Here is a 17,534-nt window from a genome sequence, read left to right on the forward strand (position 1 = left end):
CACAAATCATCTAACTCATTACAAATATTTTGTAATGTGCAATTATTCAGTTCTGATGTTATTTAAATAGCATCTATCACTCATATATTTTAAGTAGAGTCAAAATATGAAACCACAGAACCAAGAGCAAACATTATGTGAGCAACAATGCATGATAGTATGCAGAAATCCAATTTCAACTTCACGTCTTCATAAAATGAGTCCTTATTTAGAGATTGCAAGTCCTTCTCTCTCTTTCCCCAATTCTCTGGAGAGCTCATATCTTTTACTTTTTCAGTTGCCATGGATATTTGTGGCGAGGCATGTGATTGGATGTTACCGTATAAATGCTCCTTCAGGTTTTCGACAAATTTCTCTCCAAAACTGATAATAAGCACCTCCAAGCATGCTCATTCTCACATGTTGTGACGTTTCACTCATCTACTATGTTATGCAAAAGGCATACGAGAGGTTTGGACTCACACACAGAACAAAGAGCACTGTGTGTTGACCCCCAGTTGATGGAACTGCACACAATCCCAAGCCAGTGTCATCTTCTATCTATCTCTCCGCGTAAAACAGCATGGGGAAATGTGTGAAATCAATTTTGTATTCAATTAAAGAGGAGACAGACAGCCACAGTGGCCTGACTGCAGAGGTCACCCTGAGTATGCGCCCTGTGTGATGGCAAACTCGAACACGTGTGCATGCACAAACACACACCCAGACACATTAGAGCAGCAGGAACGGAGAGAAAGTATTTGCACTCTATGTGCTTGTGTGAATGTGCGTGTGAGGACATTGTTAGATTTTCTGTGGTTAATTATTATTATGTGGGGACAGGCAGTACAGAAAATGGATGGATGGATGATTATGATATTATCATATATAGTAAAGTTACATTGATACTGCCTTGACAGTGTCCATGAAAACATGATCAAACATTAATAACATTTAATTAGTAATTAGTAGAAATGGAAAATACTGTCATCTTCAAATTTTATATTAGCTCTAACAGGGTTGAATTTTGACACTTTTGTTTTGTAAAATCATAGCAATAATTTTCACAGTATTCCCTTTTATTTTGGAGGGAAATCCTGCTAGGAACCTTTAATACGGAGGAACTGTTTCCCTGCACTTCGTTTCCACTCGGTAGACGTTGCTGTTGTACAAGGCTCTCAGTCAGTATCGGCACGCCATTGTGACTGTAAAATACTGGATTCTACTTTTCTCTCACACACGTCTGAGACATTTCCACAGTTTTAGTTTTTAAAACAACGACAGAGGGAAAACAACGATGGCTTCGGACTCTTGGGCCCAGGCTGTTGACGCACAGGAAGCGGGAGCGGAATCAGTAAATGTAAGTGTGCTAGTTCACGTTAGCCTCGAAGATGTTTTAGTCACAGGCCTAGCGCTGTAAAAAAATGAATGCTTATATTTGTTTAATGCCAGACATTGTTTCAACACAAATCTGCGTATATTATCGTGCCTTCGGATATTTGCTTAGTTTAAATGCAAGCGCTAAAATGTCCCAAATTAGCCGGTAAAGAATTGCTGCGTGCGTTGCTAGCTTTGGCAGAAGCTAGCATCAAAGAGGTAATTCATTGAGACAGCTTTAACTGGCTGGCAACTGAATGATGCAAGAGGTTCCAAAATAGCTTAACCTGATTAAGTAGAAGCATTGGCTTCTTCTAGATTTGTGCTTTCCAAGTTTTATGTTTCAGGGTCACGTTTCTAAATGTTTATAACAGTTGATCATTACTGCCGTTAACATGTTTTTCTAGTCAACTGTGGTAAACTGTTTTTCTACAGATTGGAAATCTTCAACTAAAGGATGCACCAGGAGAAAACGGTATGTTTGCAAAGTGATGAGACTAATTTCAAGCATGAAAAGGCTATAAAGTGATTTTGCTCAGGAACATCTGTATCATCAGCAGGGAGTACTGTTGTAAAGTCAGAAGCGGGAGATAAGACTCCAGGAAAGACTGCAGATGAAGATGAACGAGGTGAGCTGATGTGATTATGTATGCCCCATACAGTAATTGAATTGTTTTGTCACCCCAAACACTCCTCACAACAATTGTGCTGACAAAATTATGGACCGAAAGTAAAAAGCTGTGATGCAATAAAGCAAAAGTTGGATCAAAGTAAAAAGCTTTGATCGAATGATGCTGTTTGTTATAAACCAAAAAGGTAGAACATCAAAATAAAAGGATGTGATCCAATAATGTTGTTTACATTATAATTTTGAACACTTGCTAGAAATACCCCAGAGAAGACACAGAAAAAATAAGTCATTCTAAGAAGTTATTGTATGCTTCCACATACTCCTTGCAATGTGTTCACATACTCGTCATCTCAAAATGTCTGCAAGTATAGGCGTTCGTAAGTAGACTGTATATGCAAGTTTATCATGGTCGCTTTTACTCGTATGCTTTGCATGGTCCTTCAGATCACTAACAATTCCTCCCATCTTAAAAATGCAATTTCTACTCTTGTTTTTCCGCAGAAGACAAAGCGGCCCAGTCATTGTTGAACAAGTTAATCAGAAGTAATCTTGTCAACACCACAAATCAAGTTGAAGTTCTTCAGAAGGATCCCAACTCACCACTGTACTCTGTTAAATCCTTTGAGGAGTTGCGACTGTAAGTGTATCATTCTTTCGTTTATTCATAATCCCTCTTGTGTGTTCATTACATGCCCAATCTGTTGTATTCCTGCCAAACTTGATCAATAGATTAAAAATATTTTTTCTCATATGTGCAGTAAACCACAGCTCCTTCAGGGTGTCTATGGCATGGGTTTTAACCGGCCCTCCAAAATCCAGGAGACCGCCTTACCTATGATGCTCGCTGAACCGTGAGTATGCTGCACATTGACTGTGATGTGCTACTTTTCTGAACTAAATGTATGATGCGACTAAAGTCGGTTTGTTTTGATTTTTCTGTTTAGTCCACAGAATCTCATCGCCCAGTCTCAGTCAGGAACCGGAAAAACCGCTGCCTTTGTGCTTGCCATGCTCAGCCACGTCAATCCAGACAACAAATATCCCCAGGTTATTTTTTGAAAATATTATCAGTGATCCAAGTGACTGCAGATGGGTTTATCCTTAGTCCTTGTGTGACCTGCGAGTTAGATTTCTAAATCTCTTTTTCCTTTTTCATCCAGTGCCTGTGTTTGTCACCCACCTATGAACTGGCACTTCAGACTGGCAAAGTCATTGAGCAGATGGGCAAAAACTATCCTGAAGTCAAACTAGTTTACGCCATACGAGGAAATAGGCGTAAGTTCACATCGAGTGCCATGTTGACTTTCTCGTCCGGTACTCGGTGTGCTTTTGTGTTGACAAAGTTTCTTTGAAAATTTTCCAGTGCCGCGAGGCGTGAACCTTCAGGAACAAATAGTCATCGGCACGCCCGGCACCATGCTGGACTGGTGCAGCAAATTGAAGTTCATTGATCCCGAGAAGATTCAGGTGTTTGTGCTGGATGAGGCTGATGTCATGATTGCAACACAGGGTCACAAAGACCAGAGTATTCGCATCCAAAGGTAAAAATGAATATTAATAAAAAAGTTTCTTGACAATAAAAGATGCACGCATGAAAATTTTAATTTTACTGTAGGTGCCCAGACAAGGCAATAATAGCCTGACTAAATGAAGGTCCTATAAGGGAGGACCAGGATGGCACCAAAGCAATCTTTGTTTAAATCTTATCAAGTAATGGCAAATAGGTTCCTCCACAAAAATCTGCAATTAGATGAAAATGTGGGAGTTCACTTTGTGTCTATGTTCGGATTTTGAGTTTCCACTGAAGGATGCTACAATTTTAATTTGTTCATTGCTACACAGGATGCTGCCCAAAAACTGCCAGATGTTGCTGTTCTCAGCTACGTTTGAGGAGACCGTGTGGGACTTCGCCAGGCGCATCGTGCCCGACCCAAATATCATCAAATTGAAAAGAGAGGAGGAGACGCTGGATACGATCAAGCAGTACTATGTGTTGTGCAACAGCAAGGAGGAAAAGTTTGAAGCCCTGTGCAACATCTATGGCGCCATCACCATAGCCCAGGCTATGATTTTCTGCCATGTGAGTCACTTCCCTTCCCCCAGCACTTTCCGATCGATAGATTATAAATGGTATCACATTTTCCTGAGAAATGTTCCAGAGTTTATAAAGAACTTCAAAAGACTGACGTCGTTTACCACATGAAGCATAAATTCGTTAAGTTCCTTGAGTGTCTGGCTGGTATATGAACTGGTGACTCTGCTTTCCTTCATGTGATCCAGACAAGGAAGACCGCAGGCTGGCTGGCAGGAGAGCTTTCCAAAGAGAACCATCAGGTGGCGCTGCTTAGCGGGGAGATGCAAGTCGAGCAGAGGGCAGCTGTCATTGAACGCTTCCGAAATGGAAAGGAGAAGGTGCTTGTCACCACAAATGTCTGTGCCAGAGGTGAGGAACCCATGCAGACCAAGTTGAACATACCTATTTTATAAATATGTGAAAATATTAACATTAATTTCCCCTATCACCTCTCGCCTTGTTTTTTTTCCTTTCTGTACTTGCTGTCCACCAGGAATTGATGTGGAGCAGGTATCGGTGGTGATCAATTTTGACCTGCCCGTAGACCAGGAGGGTAACCCCGATAACGAGACATACCTGCATAGGATTGGCCGCACGGGTCGGTTCGGCAAAAGGGGGCTGGCCATCAACATGGTGGACAGCAGAATGAGTATGAACATTCTCAACAGGATCCAGGAGCATTTTAGTAAGTATTTATAGGTTCAATGTAATATATATTGCATTTTTATTCGTCCACTGGCAGAAAAAAACACGACGCTGGTTTTCTCTTTTCCAGATAAGAAAATTGAAAAACTCGACACACACGATTTGGATGAAATTGAGAAAATCGCCAACTGAAAGAAAAGCGTGCTGACAAAGTGGATGCCAGCTAGACTTGCGCTCTGCAAAGACTATGCTTCTTTATGCTGACTTTTTAAGTTTGTCTTTTATTTTAAGCCGTTAGAGGGGAAGGGGCAAAACCACATATACTGCATGTTTACATACACTTCAGTCTGTGGAACATACCCTATTTCACTCTTTTTACTAGAATAAAATTTTATTTTCGCCTTGTACACGTTTAACTGTCAAGTAACTCCTAAAACCCCATTTGACTCTGCTGTTCATACATATATGAACATTTTTCATGAATGTATCCTCTTTAGGTCATCGACAGTGTGTGGAAAGGGTGAAGTTGGGTATACTGCTGCTCTGAATGCAGGGGCATCATTTGGGGTGATGACTGATGGATGGATTTTAGGGTCTATGCAAATTTAGAGTATACTCACATGACAGAAATGAAATTAACCTCAACTTATCTTCAGGGTGCGTAGCCAAATGCCAAAATGAAGATGACCTACCAATAACTCCTCAACATTTTAGATCATTCTGGATTAAGGCCCAGTCACGCGTCCCTCACAATTTTATTTATAGAGTATTAAGACTGCTCAGCTGTAACATGTAGTTGTTTTTAAACATGTCACATGATTCTTAATTTTTTTTAAAGATTTGAACCATTAAGGTTCGATGTGATTTTGTCTCACAATCGGTTGGACTTGAGCGCCATTCTTCTTCATCATCCAAACTACAAAGTTCTCAATGATTGTGAGTAAGATAAATACACAAAGCCTTCCTCAAGTGCATTATGTATTCATATGCTTTTGTTATTGGTAATCCAAAATATTGGACTTCACATGCTGAATGACACTTGAAATTTGTATCTATTGAACTCTTAAACCAAATGCTGAATTGACTTGAGGACCTATGCCAATCAGATTTACTGTGTTAAAAAAACATGGTCGCATAATAGAGGACGTGTACTTGTGTACACATTTAAAATCGACGGGGACAAATAAATTGTGTGACTGATTTAGTGTCACTTCTGAGAAGTGCAAAAACACATTCCTCATGAGGTTCAACTTTGACTGTCGCAGCTTTAGAAAAAAAAATAAAATTGGCTGTATCCATCAGTGACATGTGAGCTCAGTCCTTCAAATCATTGAAGGACTATAAAGGGTCAGATTGAACCTTCAACAAACCTCATTTGGTTCCCACTGGCACTGTCAACACTGGTGGCGGTGGTCCGCTTTTATTCATTCCTGTTTGCAGGAAATACATGCAGCCAAATTTAAGGCTTGAGTACTAAATATCCACATGGATCATCTGTGAAAACAAAACCGTGTATGCAGTTTTATTTGGATGTAGCGTAATACATGGTGGGCATGTGTGTGTGGTATGCCACAGTCTGTTTAGATGCGCACACAGCAGCAACACTCCCCATGTTGTAAACCTTGTTTGATATTAGAAGATACCTTTGTGTTCATGGACACACAGAAGTAGTCTTAAGAGTAATTTGTTTAGAACAAGATAGACTCAACTGTTTGTGTGGTCAAAAAGCTGAGCTATGGATACGGTCATGTATTTGAATAAAAATGTGTAGGTGATCAACTGTTTGCAGCGTCCTATGTGTCACAACGAAAACAGTATTAACCAGAGAGGCTTAAATAAAAACTTTATTAAATGGATGTTCAGTTTGGAGTTTGTGCATCACTCAAAACTTCAGTTGAGGTTTTTGGTGAGAGCAGCAGATCTGATGGAACACAAAATAGTTTTTTTTTTTTAGTAATTAACATATCAAACCTAACTTTTTCTACAATGCATGAAGCCCCATGAGATGCATACAGGGGTGAACGTATTTGCTTGTGTTATTTAATACATTGCTTGTACAATTCCCATAAAGGATTAAGTCATTTACAATTGATATGAAAAAAGTTTGAAAAGAGTCAAGCATAATCTGTGATTCAACTAATTGCTTACCTGACTTGTTGTAGTCCACCCTGGTGAGGAAGAGGCCACGGGGTGGAGCAACGAGTTTCTGTGGATAAGCCAGAGTGTCCCGAGCTTCCATGATGTCTTTCAGCTCGGTGAGTGAGATCCTTCCCTGGCCCACGGCCACGAGGGCCCCCGTCATTCTGCGTACCTGAAGCAACAATGACACAGTTAAGCTTGGGATCATTAAAGAAGAAGCAAGGTACTGTGATTACAGAACTCCAGGAGAGTTTTAATGGGACTAAATGGGAATAAACTGGATATAATGCAACGTACCTGCTTGTATAGAAATGATTTGCTTTGAAAAGTCAACTCCCAAAATGGAATCTCTCTGCAAGATACCATGGAACCATGTTAGAGTATCCATTTTGCATGTGTCTACCATCTTGGTATGCATACAAAAAACATTGATTGGAAGTAATCTGGCATTTGGTAGACCTTTTCCTCAAATTAGTAGATAATTATTCATTCATATGAATTATTCATATATGCTTAACAATACTGTATGTCTACTCGTTCAACCAGGTTTACCTGTGGAAGTGCTCACTTGCAAATGCTCTCCCAGGCTGGATGCTGGCGACATCCAGCGTCTTTACAGGGTTTTTGAAAGGCATGTCGGAGTTGACTGCCCTGAAGCTGCTGAAGTCGTGAGTTCCGATCAACACGGTGGCCGCTTCGCTCATTGCTTCCATATCGAGCTCGCTGACAACAAAGTGTGACCAAAATCATATTTACAAGACAAGTTGTATAGATCAATTTAGTTCGTTTGAAGTCATATTTTGGTGCAGTTTGACTTTTAGAGGTTCGGCTGTAGATGTGTGATTCGACACTTGAAACGCGTCACGATTTAAACGCCCACTTTCCATTTGTAGCAGTGGAATCATTTATTGGTTAACTTGCACATATTTTTGAGTCACAACGCCACGTGAGCGTTTCAATCGTGCCAATGTGACTTGCTGGATGGTGGAGAGGGTGGGCCGGCGCCTGGTTTCCTCAACAAGCTAACGTCAGCTCTCAAATATGATCTGATAGATAGAGAGAGCGGGGAAGAATGAAGAGAATGTCTCACTAATTACAAGCGTAACGCCTTCATTTAAAATGTGGAACGTGACATGTGGGTCTGAAATGAACAAAGTGGAAAACACGAGCTTCATTTACACTCTGCTTAAGCGTGCTCAACAGACACGGAAATGAATTTGTACGACCGCATCACCTGAAAGGCAACGGTTTTGAAACGTGACAAGGTTTTCTTGCATTTTAAACTGTGACGTGATGACTCAGCAAATCTATGACAGCCTCTCGACAAATAACTTAATCCTGTATTTGTGTTCATTTTTCCATCTGTATGTTAGTGACTACTTCCTGGTTGCTGATGGATGACGCAAGACACGACTTTTGGTTTTGCGGAGGTCATCGTGATTCGGCTTTGACAAAAGCAGATGAGAGAGGGGGACATTTCTTTCAGCAGTGACGAAAGAGTAGATCAAACGGGGATGCTCGGGGGCGGAAGGACGAGGCGGATGCTGAAAATGTGAGACGGGATAACGAAGCGAAAGGAAGGAGGGAGGGAAGCAGGGGAAGACTGATCAGGAGAGCGAGAGAGGAAGACGTGTGGGTGCTGCTCGGCATGTGTTTAAGCCCGCAGCTTATCTTGGCCTACTTTCCGCCCTCCCTAAAAAAAAAAAAAAAAGACACGACAAATGCTCTTACACTACGTGCTCCCTAAAATGTGTTTCATCACGCTCCTGCTTCCAATTCCCGCCAAGAGAACATCATGTAAGCAGCAAATCTCTCCCAAAGCATTCCCCCCCTCTTTCTTTCCCACCCCGACATCCATTGTTTCCCACATCTTTGCCTGTCCTTTGTTTTTGGGACGTCGGCTCGGATAAAACGTTTGACTTGAGTCGACTGGCCCTAATTTGCAGTTGCGACTGAGCACATGTGGATTATTCATGTGTCTAACATGTTATTGTTTCTGCAAGGGGGGGGGGGGGGGGGGGGGGCTTTGCGTGCACGCATACGATTGAGCTCTGTATGAGTAGGAATCATACACATTGTTGACTCACGTGTGGCGGAGATTCCAGCACATGTCGCGTTCAACCAGGGGAAGCTGAGAGGGATGGGAAATACCCAGGGCGACGCGGTAGACATACGTCCGGGAGAGGGCTCGATAACGGGCGTGGAAGTCATCTGGCACGCGATAGGCGCGGGTGACGCTGGCAAAGGGGGGGGAAACATTTGTCAATCAATATGTATTAGTTACATCATTGGAATATTAGAATGCAGTATTAACATTGTCAGTATGCTGGCAGGAAAGGTCACTAAAATAGGAAAGGTCATGCTGCTAGCTAGCAAAGCTAATGCGACTACTGATCAAAAGCATCCTTCATTCCCTCCCACATTGGAACAGATGGTTTTCTAATACAAGTCATAAAACCTGTGCATGGGTCTTTGTCTAAAATGCCAATGATGCAGCTTTTATACAAAAGCGCAGCCATTGTCAGAGAGCATAGAGCTCAGAGGAGCCGAGCGCTTACGCTCAAATATTTAGCATTAGTTCAGGATGAGACGAGCTTTGATGTGCATCCAGCAGAGGGACACTGAACGCTTCCTGCTTGTGACATTTAGACCACTCTCTCTTTTGATATCAGATCCAGTGATGGGAAACAATGAATCGGCCTGTGTGTGGTATTTGAATGGAATTAAGGTCAGTGTCATTTCCAATCACGACATCTGCTTTGAATTGAAACTGTGCACAATGATGAACCACCAGATTTTAGACACCACATGAAGAAATCCTGGTTGGATGTGCCATATGTATTTTTCTTCTCTAATCTTAATGAGCTGTTTAGTTGATCAGCTGTCAGAAAATGGTCTTTTCACAACATGTATTGTCAAATATGCATATTTATTTGTTATAGTACTGCCATCGGTTAATCTTGGAGACAATGTTGGTTGCAAAAAATTGGACTTTTCTTCCAGGCCACAACAATCACTGTGACAGGTGACCGTCGGAAGGTGGCAGGGTCGAGAACGATGCTGTATGCATCATACATGCATGTGCGCATGCTAGCAGGCCTATTTCTGCTCACCGAGTTACATTAGAGAGCTCAGTGCCCGAGTGTGTGTGTGTGTGTGTGTGTTTCCAGTGCACGAGAAGAGAAAGTAGGTTACGAGGGAGGGGATCGGATGCGACACGTGGCATTTGAAAGCTTTACGTCTTCTAATGGCACCTGCTGAAATGTGAAGTGACAGCGTTTGCCGTTTGCAAAAACAAACACATCACTACACATTTCTATTTAACAAAAAGGCCGTTTGCACTAGTCGAGGAAAACGTTATTTCCATCGGGTGTTGCAGATGCATACATGTGTGTTATTGGATCCTACAGAGCAAAAAGCAGAGCGGAGAAAATCCTTTCTAACCTTCTCTCTGCAGGTTGAAGGATTAGTGGGATGCAAGTGGGATGCTGGGATCCTTTCTGCTTCTCTCTCCCCCATTTGTTTCCCAATTGGCTCGTTCTCCTTCACACTCTCACCTCTCTATCTGTTCTGACTTTTATTCGGTGCTTGACTTCATCCCACTCCTACTGTTTGACACTATACACACCAGTGTGTTGCAAAAGATCATTGAATCGACATACCTAATTTGCTCTGGTTTGAGGTGGTAATTGAGCGCCTCAATTAAAATGTCCTCAGTAAATGGCGGCTTGTCGTTCTTGCGTTGGAAATCAAAATGGGCAGAGTTAGAGAGAGCGTGGACGCCACTATCTGTCCTGCTGGAAATGGACACAGACACTGGGTTGAGTGGCCTCAGTCTTCTTAATGCATTCTGTAGCCACAGGGGGGAGAGAGAAATGACCGGACATAAAATAAGATCTCATTGGAAAGTTAACTTTTTAAGCCATCCAGTCTTTGGTTAACATATATGTTCGTGCTACCAATTTGTTGTCAGAATACTCAATTCTGCTCAAGTAACAGTGTAGTTTTATAAATATTGAACTTTCTCCACAAATGTGTTTTAACATTACTAGGCCTATAATAGAGGATGTTTGATCATTTAATAAATCGCGTTGAGTTAGTTACCTCCAAGTGATCTTGGACCCCTTTTCTCTCCAGTTGTTGTGGAGGCACTTTGACTGCACCACTGTATAAAACACGAAACACGTTATGCCGGTTATGCTACATACATCAAATGTACTGTATGCAAATTATGGCCTACCTGTATTTAGTTCCAATGTATTGGAAAAAGATGAGGTAACGTGTGTGATTAGACATGACCTCGTTCGATGTCATTTGCAAAAGGGTTGCATACTTAAAAGCTGCAGGGGGACACTTTTGCACAAAAAAATAAAATAAAAATGCATTGAATAACTAACTCAAATAGGGTGAACTGTTAAACGCCGCGCTGGTGCGTGCAGCAGAAGAGAAGACTGTTCAACATGCTGCGAGTTGCATCCGGATGTAGGCACAATCGGATTTGTAGTCCGGAACCACAGTCTTCTAACAACCAGAGGACAACTCGCGTTAAGACAAATTTGGCCATTTGATATGCTACATAGCAAAATGCAAATTAAAAGATATATTCACACAATGGTTCTATACCAAAATCTGCATTTGCCGATTTAAAATGCACGAGTTATATTTGCAGAAGGACGTGCTCTGTTCTGTCGCATTTTGATAACGACATCACACGTAGGCAAGTAGTAGCTTTCTGTCCCAATAAAAATTAATGAGCAAAAAAATTATATTTACAGGAAACAGACATGAAGAAGCACGATGAAGTTGTGAAAACTGCTTTTATGGCCACGTAATGGATCAATATGTCGTATTTAAGTGGAATAACGTTAAATGTTAATTATGTTTGAATTATTGTGTCAATGGTGATTAAATGAAATAATCTTGTTATTGCAGCAGTGTTTCAAATATGCATTTTCATGGAGATTGGATTTTGCAACATGACTTTTGTGTAACTTTGTACGTAGCATTAAACAGAAAAAAATATTTAAACGTAAAAAGCACAATTTGTAAAGTTTGAATGCCTATGCAATATATGGTACTGTGCATAGTGAATTGAAAAATATTCTAAAATTAAAAATTAAAATGCACTCTACTGGATTAAAAATGTAATCAGGTTTATCTCATTTAAGCGTATTTCATTATGATTCTGTCTGTTTCAACCTTTGGTATTTTTCTGTTCTTGCAGGGCGTCGCTAGTCGGCGCGCTCTTCTTCCAACTTGGTTCGCCAACGCGCACTCCTCCCCTCCAGCCGTCCTCCTCCTCTCTGCTTGTAGTAATTCAGTCACTGAGCACTCGGCTCGACTTATTGGTGACACGGTGCCACTGGGAAGGAACTGCCGCGCGTCAGGGACACGACCAGCCGCCGTCCATCCCCTCGGTTCATAGCGACAAGCCGCCGCGGGCGATGACACTGGCGCACTGATCCGGGAATACACAACGAAGACGCAAAAATGACGGTGGATTTTGAAGAATGCATCAAGGATTCGCCCCGGTTCAGGTAAGACTGCTGCGCTAAACGGCACGCCTTCTTTTACGCATGATTTTTTTTTCTCCTGAGATTGTGCTTGCATCAACAGGGTGGATAAATCATCCGCTCCTTCATGGCATTTAAAGGGAAATGCTCTATTATTAGTAAAAATGCATTTATGTTATGTATGTAATTTGCGAATATGTATTGTAAGCAACGTTGGCTCAGTATAAACGCAGAAGGGACAGGCCACTAAGGAGCCATTTGCTTAATTGCTGGGTCTTGTTGAGATCATTCATTTATATATGTGGCCTTCGTGTGACAGTGAGTGAGTGTGTCTGTGTGTGTGAAAGAAAAGCCTTTCGTGCTTTTGCATGAATGCATAGTGGATGTCCACGCAGCTGCATTTGACTGGCCAAGCAATCAGCGGGGAGGTGAGAATGCTCTCTGCGGGAAACAGAGCATTTTTCCCGGGCATGCATCCAGATGTTTAGCCCCCTTGTGGGTAGGGAGGGGGGCGCACTCCATCCACGTGCCAGCCGGGCTTCTAGCTTCACATGCAAATCAATGGAAACAAGTAGTTCCATGCTGTCAGCGTCTGTCTCTGACGTGTTACTTTCCTTTAGTTTAGTTTAACAGATGACAGACGACCTCAGTCAGAGGACGGAGCGAGCGTGCTCACGGATTCCCTTTTGATGGATGGCGAGGACGAAAGGTCACAGGAGAGGAAAAGAGAGGGTCCGCGTTTAAGCAATATCTTCTGACTGCTCCAATGCTGAGTGCTATTTGGAAAAATCCGCCTTACACAAAGGACAGAATGTCGTGTTGGCTAAAAATGAGGTCATGATGTAACCGTTGGTCATAATGGTGGCTGCTCTGTCATTTACACCCAGCACGTTATAGATACTTGCAAATAGACAGCAGACAACAATGTGTAGTTGCGACTCAAATGCTCTGCCTGGCTGCCAGAAACATCCAGTCAGCCAATTTTCCACATTTGAGGCTTTCAGGCAGCTGGAACCTGTGGCAGAAACCAACTGAGTGTTCAGCAATGAGTTTCTATGAGTGGCTGACCGTCAACTGCTGGTTTTGCCCAATTCAAAATTTCAAAATGGCTCACTTGGTTTGTTTTTTGGTTTGATCATGCGACTCACTGATCAGCTGCCTTAAATGCTTGAACCAACAAGCGTTCAGATTTCTCAAGTCTTTCAACACGTTGGAACCATAAAATGATGCTTGCATGCATCAGGTCGGGCTCCCGCAATTCAAAAGGACATTCTTCGTCATTGAAGGTGACTGAAGCAGGTCGGAATGTTTCGAGTCGTGCTGCGTTTTCGGAGACCGGCTTCTTGGCTGTGGTTGTGTCATCTTAGAAAAGCAGCATAAGAGTCATTGCTGTGTTCTCCCACGCCTGACGCTACAGCGGCTCCTTCACGCCCACTTCCAGCAGGTCTTAACTTGTGCATGTTTTTGCATGACTGAGTATTGGAAGAGTATTGAAGGTATGCTGGGCATCTGTAACAAACATCTCTTTGTTCCATTTGATCAACCTCTTTGTGCTGCATTGTTTGTGCAGCTCACCTGCTGTTCATTCACCTCGACAGTGTGGAGATAAAGCTGGCGCACCTGCTCAGTGTGGTCGGACAAGAAGGTTGTCATTTGATTCCATCGAGGCGGGCTCGTTGAGTGCTTTGGGTAGCCGTTGGTTTTTATTGGGCTACCTGTTTCTGTTAGTTTCATTTTAAGGGTAATGATTGTTCAAGGCTGTCTTTCTGTTTTTTAAATTACAATCAGCATCAAATCCCTCACTATTAACAGAAGTTTGAAATTTTTTTTTTTTAGGGTTGGGGTTCTTTAGATTGTATTGCTCTGTTTTTTCTCCATTTTTGTAATCCTGCTAACAGTCAAACACTTGTGTAACCTGATGACTCCATTCAATTGAATATGTCCAATCCTACATTGTGTGTAAAAAAAAAAAAAAAATCGATGAAGTTTTAAGTTGGGCAATTGAATAAAACTATTTTTAGTTTTACTGTTGTGGAAATCGGCTTTCCCACATTTCACAATAAAGAAATGAGAAAATTCCAGAACTGATTGTTCCCTGTATTGTCCTCCAACTTAAGGATATAATCAAAAACAACTCAGCATTTTTTGGGAGCCAGCAACTTGCTTGCTTTGTTGTCATAAATGTAAATCATTTATATTTATAATCATTTTTTATTTATATGTTTTCGCCCCCAAAATACACCGTTTTTTTTTTTACAGCATACATCACATTAAAATTTCATTTTTGAATCTAAATTGGACTTTTTGTTTAACAGTTACCGAACTGCAGGGCACACTAATGTAGTTTAAAAATGATTCTTCGAATAATTTGATAAACATATGCACACAGAACTCTAGTTTTGTGTAGCGCTAGCATTTTAGTTGTTGACCGACCTTCTGCTTTAACAAAACCCATATGCCACGTTTCTGTGTTTTTGAACTGTCTTGTAAATATGAAAAATGGCCTCCAGTAATATTTATCCCCGGTCAGCGTGTGCACAGAACCCAACACCCGGACCGGTCTGCTTCCTCTTCACCCACTCTGCCGCATGGCCTCCAAACAAGTTGAGCAACTCGGCCTCATTCACAATTTGATAAACAAACAATGGGACGTCATTGAAACGGGTGTCTGCCCTCATTCCAAAAACAAAATTGATTCAGGACACAGTCTTCATGTTTGTGCTGACTTTCATTCTTCACCTTCATACGTGCAGGTGAATGTCGTTCAACCTGCTCGATGGCTGAGATTATAATCACATCTCTCCGGGTTTCAGGTAGCTTAGCCACATGTGTACAAGGGTATTCTCGTGCAGAAGGCTTTTTTTGTGTGTTTCTCAAAGTGGAGCGGGCGTGGAAGATGACGTTGTGCTGCTTCCCCCGAGGTTTTTTTTTTTGCCTCGTCTAGAGTGGTTGCTATGGTTACTTGCAAGGGGAAAAAAAAAGGATGAGCGGTCACAATCTGTCTGGCTATATTTATTTGAAAAGCCAGCATTGGGTGGCAAAAGGTTGTGAACAAAAGAAGGGAATCCTGTGGTTTATTGAAAAATTGACCACAATCAATCATGTTGATCTATTTAAAATATTTTGAAAGTGCTGCAAATGTGGCTTCCTGACATGACTTTTAAAATCTGCTGTCTATTTATTTGCAGATTAAAGTGTCCTCTCGATGCTCTGGGTATCTGTCTGGCGCCGAGCCTTTGCAAAAAATGTCTGGATTACTTCCTGCGTCATGCTTTTAATCCTGCGTATCATCTCTTCACCTGTCTGAGATAATGCGGACTGATGTGCCAGCTGCCTGAAATATGAAAATGCACCCATCCTAAGTGAGAGGGGGCTAAAATTGCCTCCCACCAATGAGCCGGAGTTTGGAAAAGTGTAAGAGGATGAAGTGACAGCAGAGTGAAGTTGTTTTTTTTACACAGTGTCCTTACTGCTTGAAAGTATTTCAGAGAAAACCACTTTGAAATCCCCCTTTGACCCTCGCTGGAAATAGACACCAGCAAACATCAAGACGGATTCCAGACCACTCACATTAAATTCCCTCAATCTAAACCAACGGCTACGATGTGACCCCAATGCTTATTCTATACTGCACATTATGTTAAAGATAATTTGACAATGCACAGCTCTGCTTAAGAATTCTACATTTTCTCGAAATTGCTTGCTCCGTAAATCTGGCAAATGCTATAAAATCAACAACTGTTCCATTTGGCCATAATCTCTCCGGATTTGCAGCATGTCGATTTTCTTTTGAAGGTATAGCAGGGCCAAACAATTTATTTCTATTTGATATAGTCGCTTTTATGATGGCAATGTATTTGTATTGTGATATTGCTTTGCTCTGAATGGAAAAAAATGTCTTCTCAGAAGAGTGGAAACTGTTTTAAGTGTACGCGGGGGGGGACGACTTTACTGTCTTTCATTTTTACTTTCACTAGTCTCCTGTGCAATCATGTCATCTGTTCAGATCAGCAATTAAAAAGCAACTTTAGATCCCAAAGAGTCTATTAACAACGCTCATCCTCTTGAAGAAAAGTAACATTTAAACTCGAGTAGCAATCAAACCTTTTAGTGGATGCAATAAGTGCTTGTAAAATATCAAGAAGATCCCGTCAATACTACTCGAAGTCTCCTCACAAGCGCAGGAAAGACCACCGTCTGTCATGTCAGGGGCACGAAACATTCCAACGACTTCAAAGACTTGTGAGGATGCTGTGGTACAGCCGAGGGCAGCAAGGCGTCTCTCTGTTTGTTCTGACGGGCTCTCACACTTGTCGTTATATAAGTGTCTGATTGACACGTTGCTGAGATGCTTATGAGCAGCAGTGAAAGTAACAAGCTTCGTTGTGCCAGTCTGGATGCAAAATTGTCATGCGTGGGCTGAGCACATATGTGGTCTTTGCATGCCTGTGGGTACACACCGGCCTGACATCATTCCCCGCACGTGGCCACTCCTGCTGAATCCACCACGAAGCAGCTTTCCCGTCGCTCGGCCGCACGTGCCGCTGCGGGGACTTATATGAAATAGGATTATCGGCAAGCACGATCTCTCTGATTCAATCTACTCGATAGTCGACACACAATATTGGCGCTCGGATCCACCAGTTGACTTTCCAGATCAAAATGAATTCAAATGCCAGGTTCTTGTCGACTGGCTCAAAAGATGTTTGTCAGTAGAACAACAGCGTATGTGTTTTTGAGAAATGTTACAAACATTTTTTTTTTGCTTTATCAGTTGTTAACATCAGACTCATGAATGACCTGATTTGTCTTATTTTTTTTCTCTCCGCTCAAGCTGCAGGCACTAGGTGGACCTGTGAAATGCCAAATTCGCCATAGAGATTTCGCTTCCCAGGAAGTCGTTAAATGGTCGCTGTGCAATTTTGCGGAACGTCACACGTTAGGCCACGCATGAATAAACCCTCTCAGGACTTTACACGTATGTACACGTGTTGAATGCTGGCAAAATGGAGGAAACTGAGAAGCGTGTGTTTAGGTCATGTAGGTGTGTTAAATTTAAAAATGTGCTAAGTTCTTAGTGTGAGAGGTTAAGCAGACTCAATGAACCTTTTGGGTTTGAGCGGTCAACTTAAAGTTATCTTCGGGTTTATTGACGTAAGCGAACACAAAAAGCGTA

The 17,534-nt window shown here is 41.8% G+C and overlaps 3 protein-coding genes across 12 annotated transcripts in view; 2 read left to right on the top strand and 1 right to left on the bottom strand.

Moving 5' to 3' along the window:
• The first annotated feature begins 1,110 nt into the window (after positions 1 to 1,110).
• Positions 1,111 to 6,562, top strand: LOC125977931 (ATP-dependent RNA helicase DDX19B). Of its 3 annotated transcripts, none has more exons than XM_049735002.2 (12): positions 1,111 to 1,339; positions 1,792 to 1,831; positions 1,896 to 1,985; positions 2,489 to 2,624; positions 2,746 to 2,838; positions 2,932 to 3,034; positions 3,148 to 3,262; positions 3,351 to 3,528; positions 3,830 to 4,067; positions 4,268 to 4,430; positions 4,555 to 4,746; positions 4,837 to 6,562. In XM_049735002.2, the coding sequence occupies exons 1-12, from the start codon at positions 1,277 to 1,279 to the stop codon at positions 4,896 to 4,898; spliced, it is 1,473 nt and encodes a 490-aa protein (XP_049590959.1). In that variant the 5' UTR covers positions 1,111 to 1,276; the 3' UTR covers positions 4,899 to 6,562. The 3 variants fall into 3 exon arrangements, with proteins under 3 accessions (XP_049590959.1, XP_049590960.1, XP_049590961.1); XM_049735003.2 differs by having other exon boundaries at positions 1,914 to 1,985; XM_049735004.2 differs by having other exon boundaries at positions 1,112 to 1,339; positions 1,917 to 1,985.
• pusl1 (pseudouridine synthase like 1) lies at positions 6,533 to 12,166 on the bottom strand. The gene is made up of 9 exons (XM_049735005.1): positions 12,045 to 12,166; positions 11,086 to 11,366; positions 10,950 to 11,010; positions 10,508 to 10,695; positions 8,933 to 9,082; positions 7,398 to 7,568; positions 7,143 to 7,197; positions 6,855 to 7,017; positions 6,533 to 6,627 (listed from the first exon to the last, which is right to left on the bottom strand). The coding sequence occupies exons 2-9, from the start codon at positions 11,157 to 11,159 to the stop codon at positions 6,566 to 6,568; spliced, it is 924 nt and encodes a 307-aa protein (XP_049590962.1). The 5' UTR covers positions 11,160 to 11,366; positions 12,045 to 12,166; the 3' UTR covers positions 6,533 to 6,565.
• Positions 12,167 to 12,176: 10 nt separating this feature from the next.
• Positions 12,177 to 17,534, top strand: part of LOC125977929 (arf-GAP with coiled-coil, ANK repeat and PH domain-containing protein 3) — a 34,178-nt gene continuing 28,820 nt past the window's right edge. For all 8 annotated transcript variants that reach the window (XM_049734992.2, XM_049734993.2, XM_049734994.1 and 5 more), the window contains exon 1: positions 12,177 to 12,382. In XM_049734992.2, coding sequence (XP_049590949.1) covers positions 12,336 to 12,382 — 47 coding nt within the window. In that variant the 5' untranslated portion in view covers positions 12,177 to 12,335. The remainder of the gene's footprint in view (positions 12,383 to 17,534) is intronic.

The sequence above is a fragment of the Syngnathus scovelli genome, chromosome 11, assembly GCF_024217435.2.
Source record: "Syngnathus scovelli strain Florida chromosome 11, RoL_Ssco_1.2, whole genome shotgun sequence".
Lineage (NCBI taxonomy): Eukaryota > Metazoa > Chordata > Actinopteri > Syngnathiformes > Syngnathidae > Syngnathus > Syngnathus scovelli.

Coding starts and splice junctions, on each gene's coding strand:
- LOC125977931 (XM_049735002.2), top strand. CDS start 1,277: ATGGCTTCGGACTCTTGGGCCCAGGCTGTTGACGCACAGGAAGCGGGA. Junction 1,832..1,895: donor GGATGCACCAGGAGAAAACG/GTATGTTTGCAA, acceptor GATTTTGCTCAG/GAACATCTGTATCATCAGCA. Junction 4,747..4,836: donor CAGGATCCAGGAGCATTTTA/GTAAGTATTTAT, acceptor TCTCTTTTCCAG/ATAAGAAAATTGAAAAACTC.
- pusl1 (XM_049735005.1), bottom strand. CDS start 11,159: ATGACATCGAACGAGGTCATGTCTAATCACACACGTTACCTCATCTTT. Junction 10,696..10,949: donor GGGTCCAAGATCACTTGGAG/GTAACTAACTCA, acceptor CTGTGGCTACAG/AATGCATTAAGAAGACTGAG. Junction 7,018..7,142: donor AATCATTTCTATACAAGCAG/GTACGTTGCATT, acceptor TTGTTGCTTCAG/GTACGCAGAATGACGGGGGC.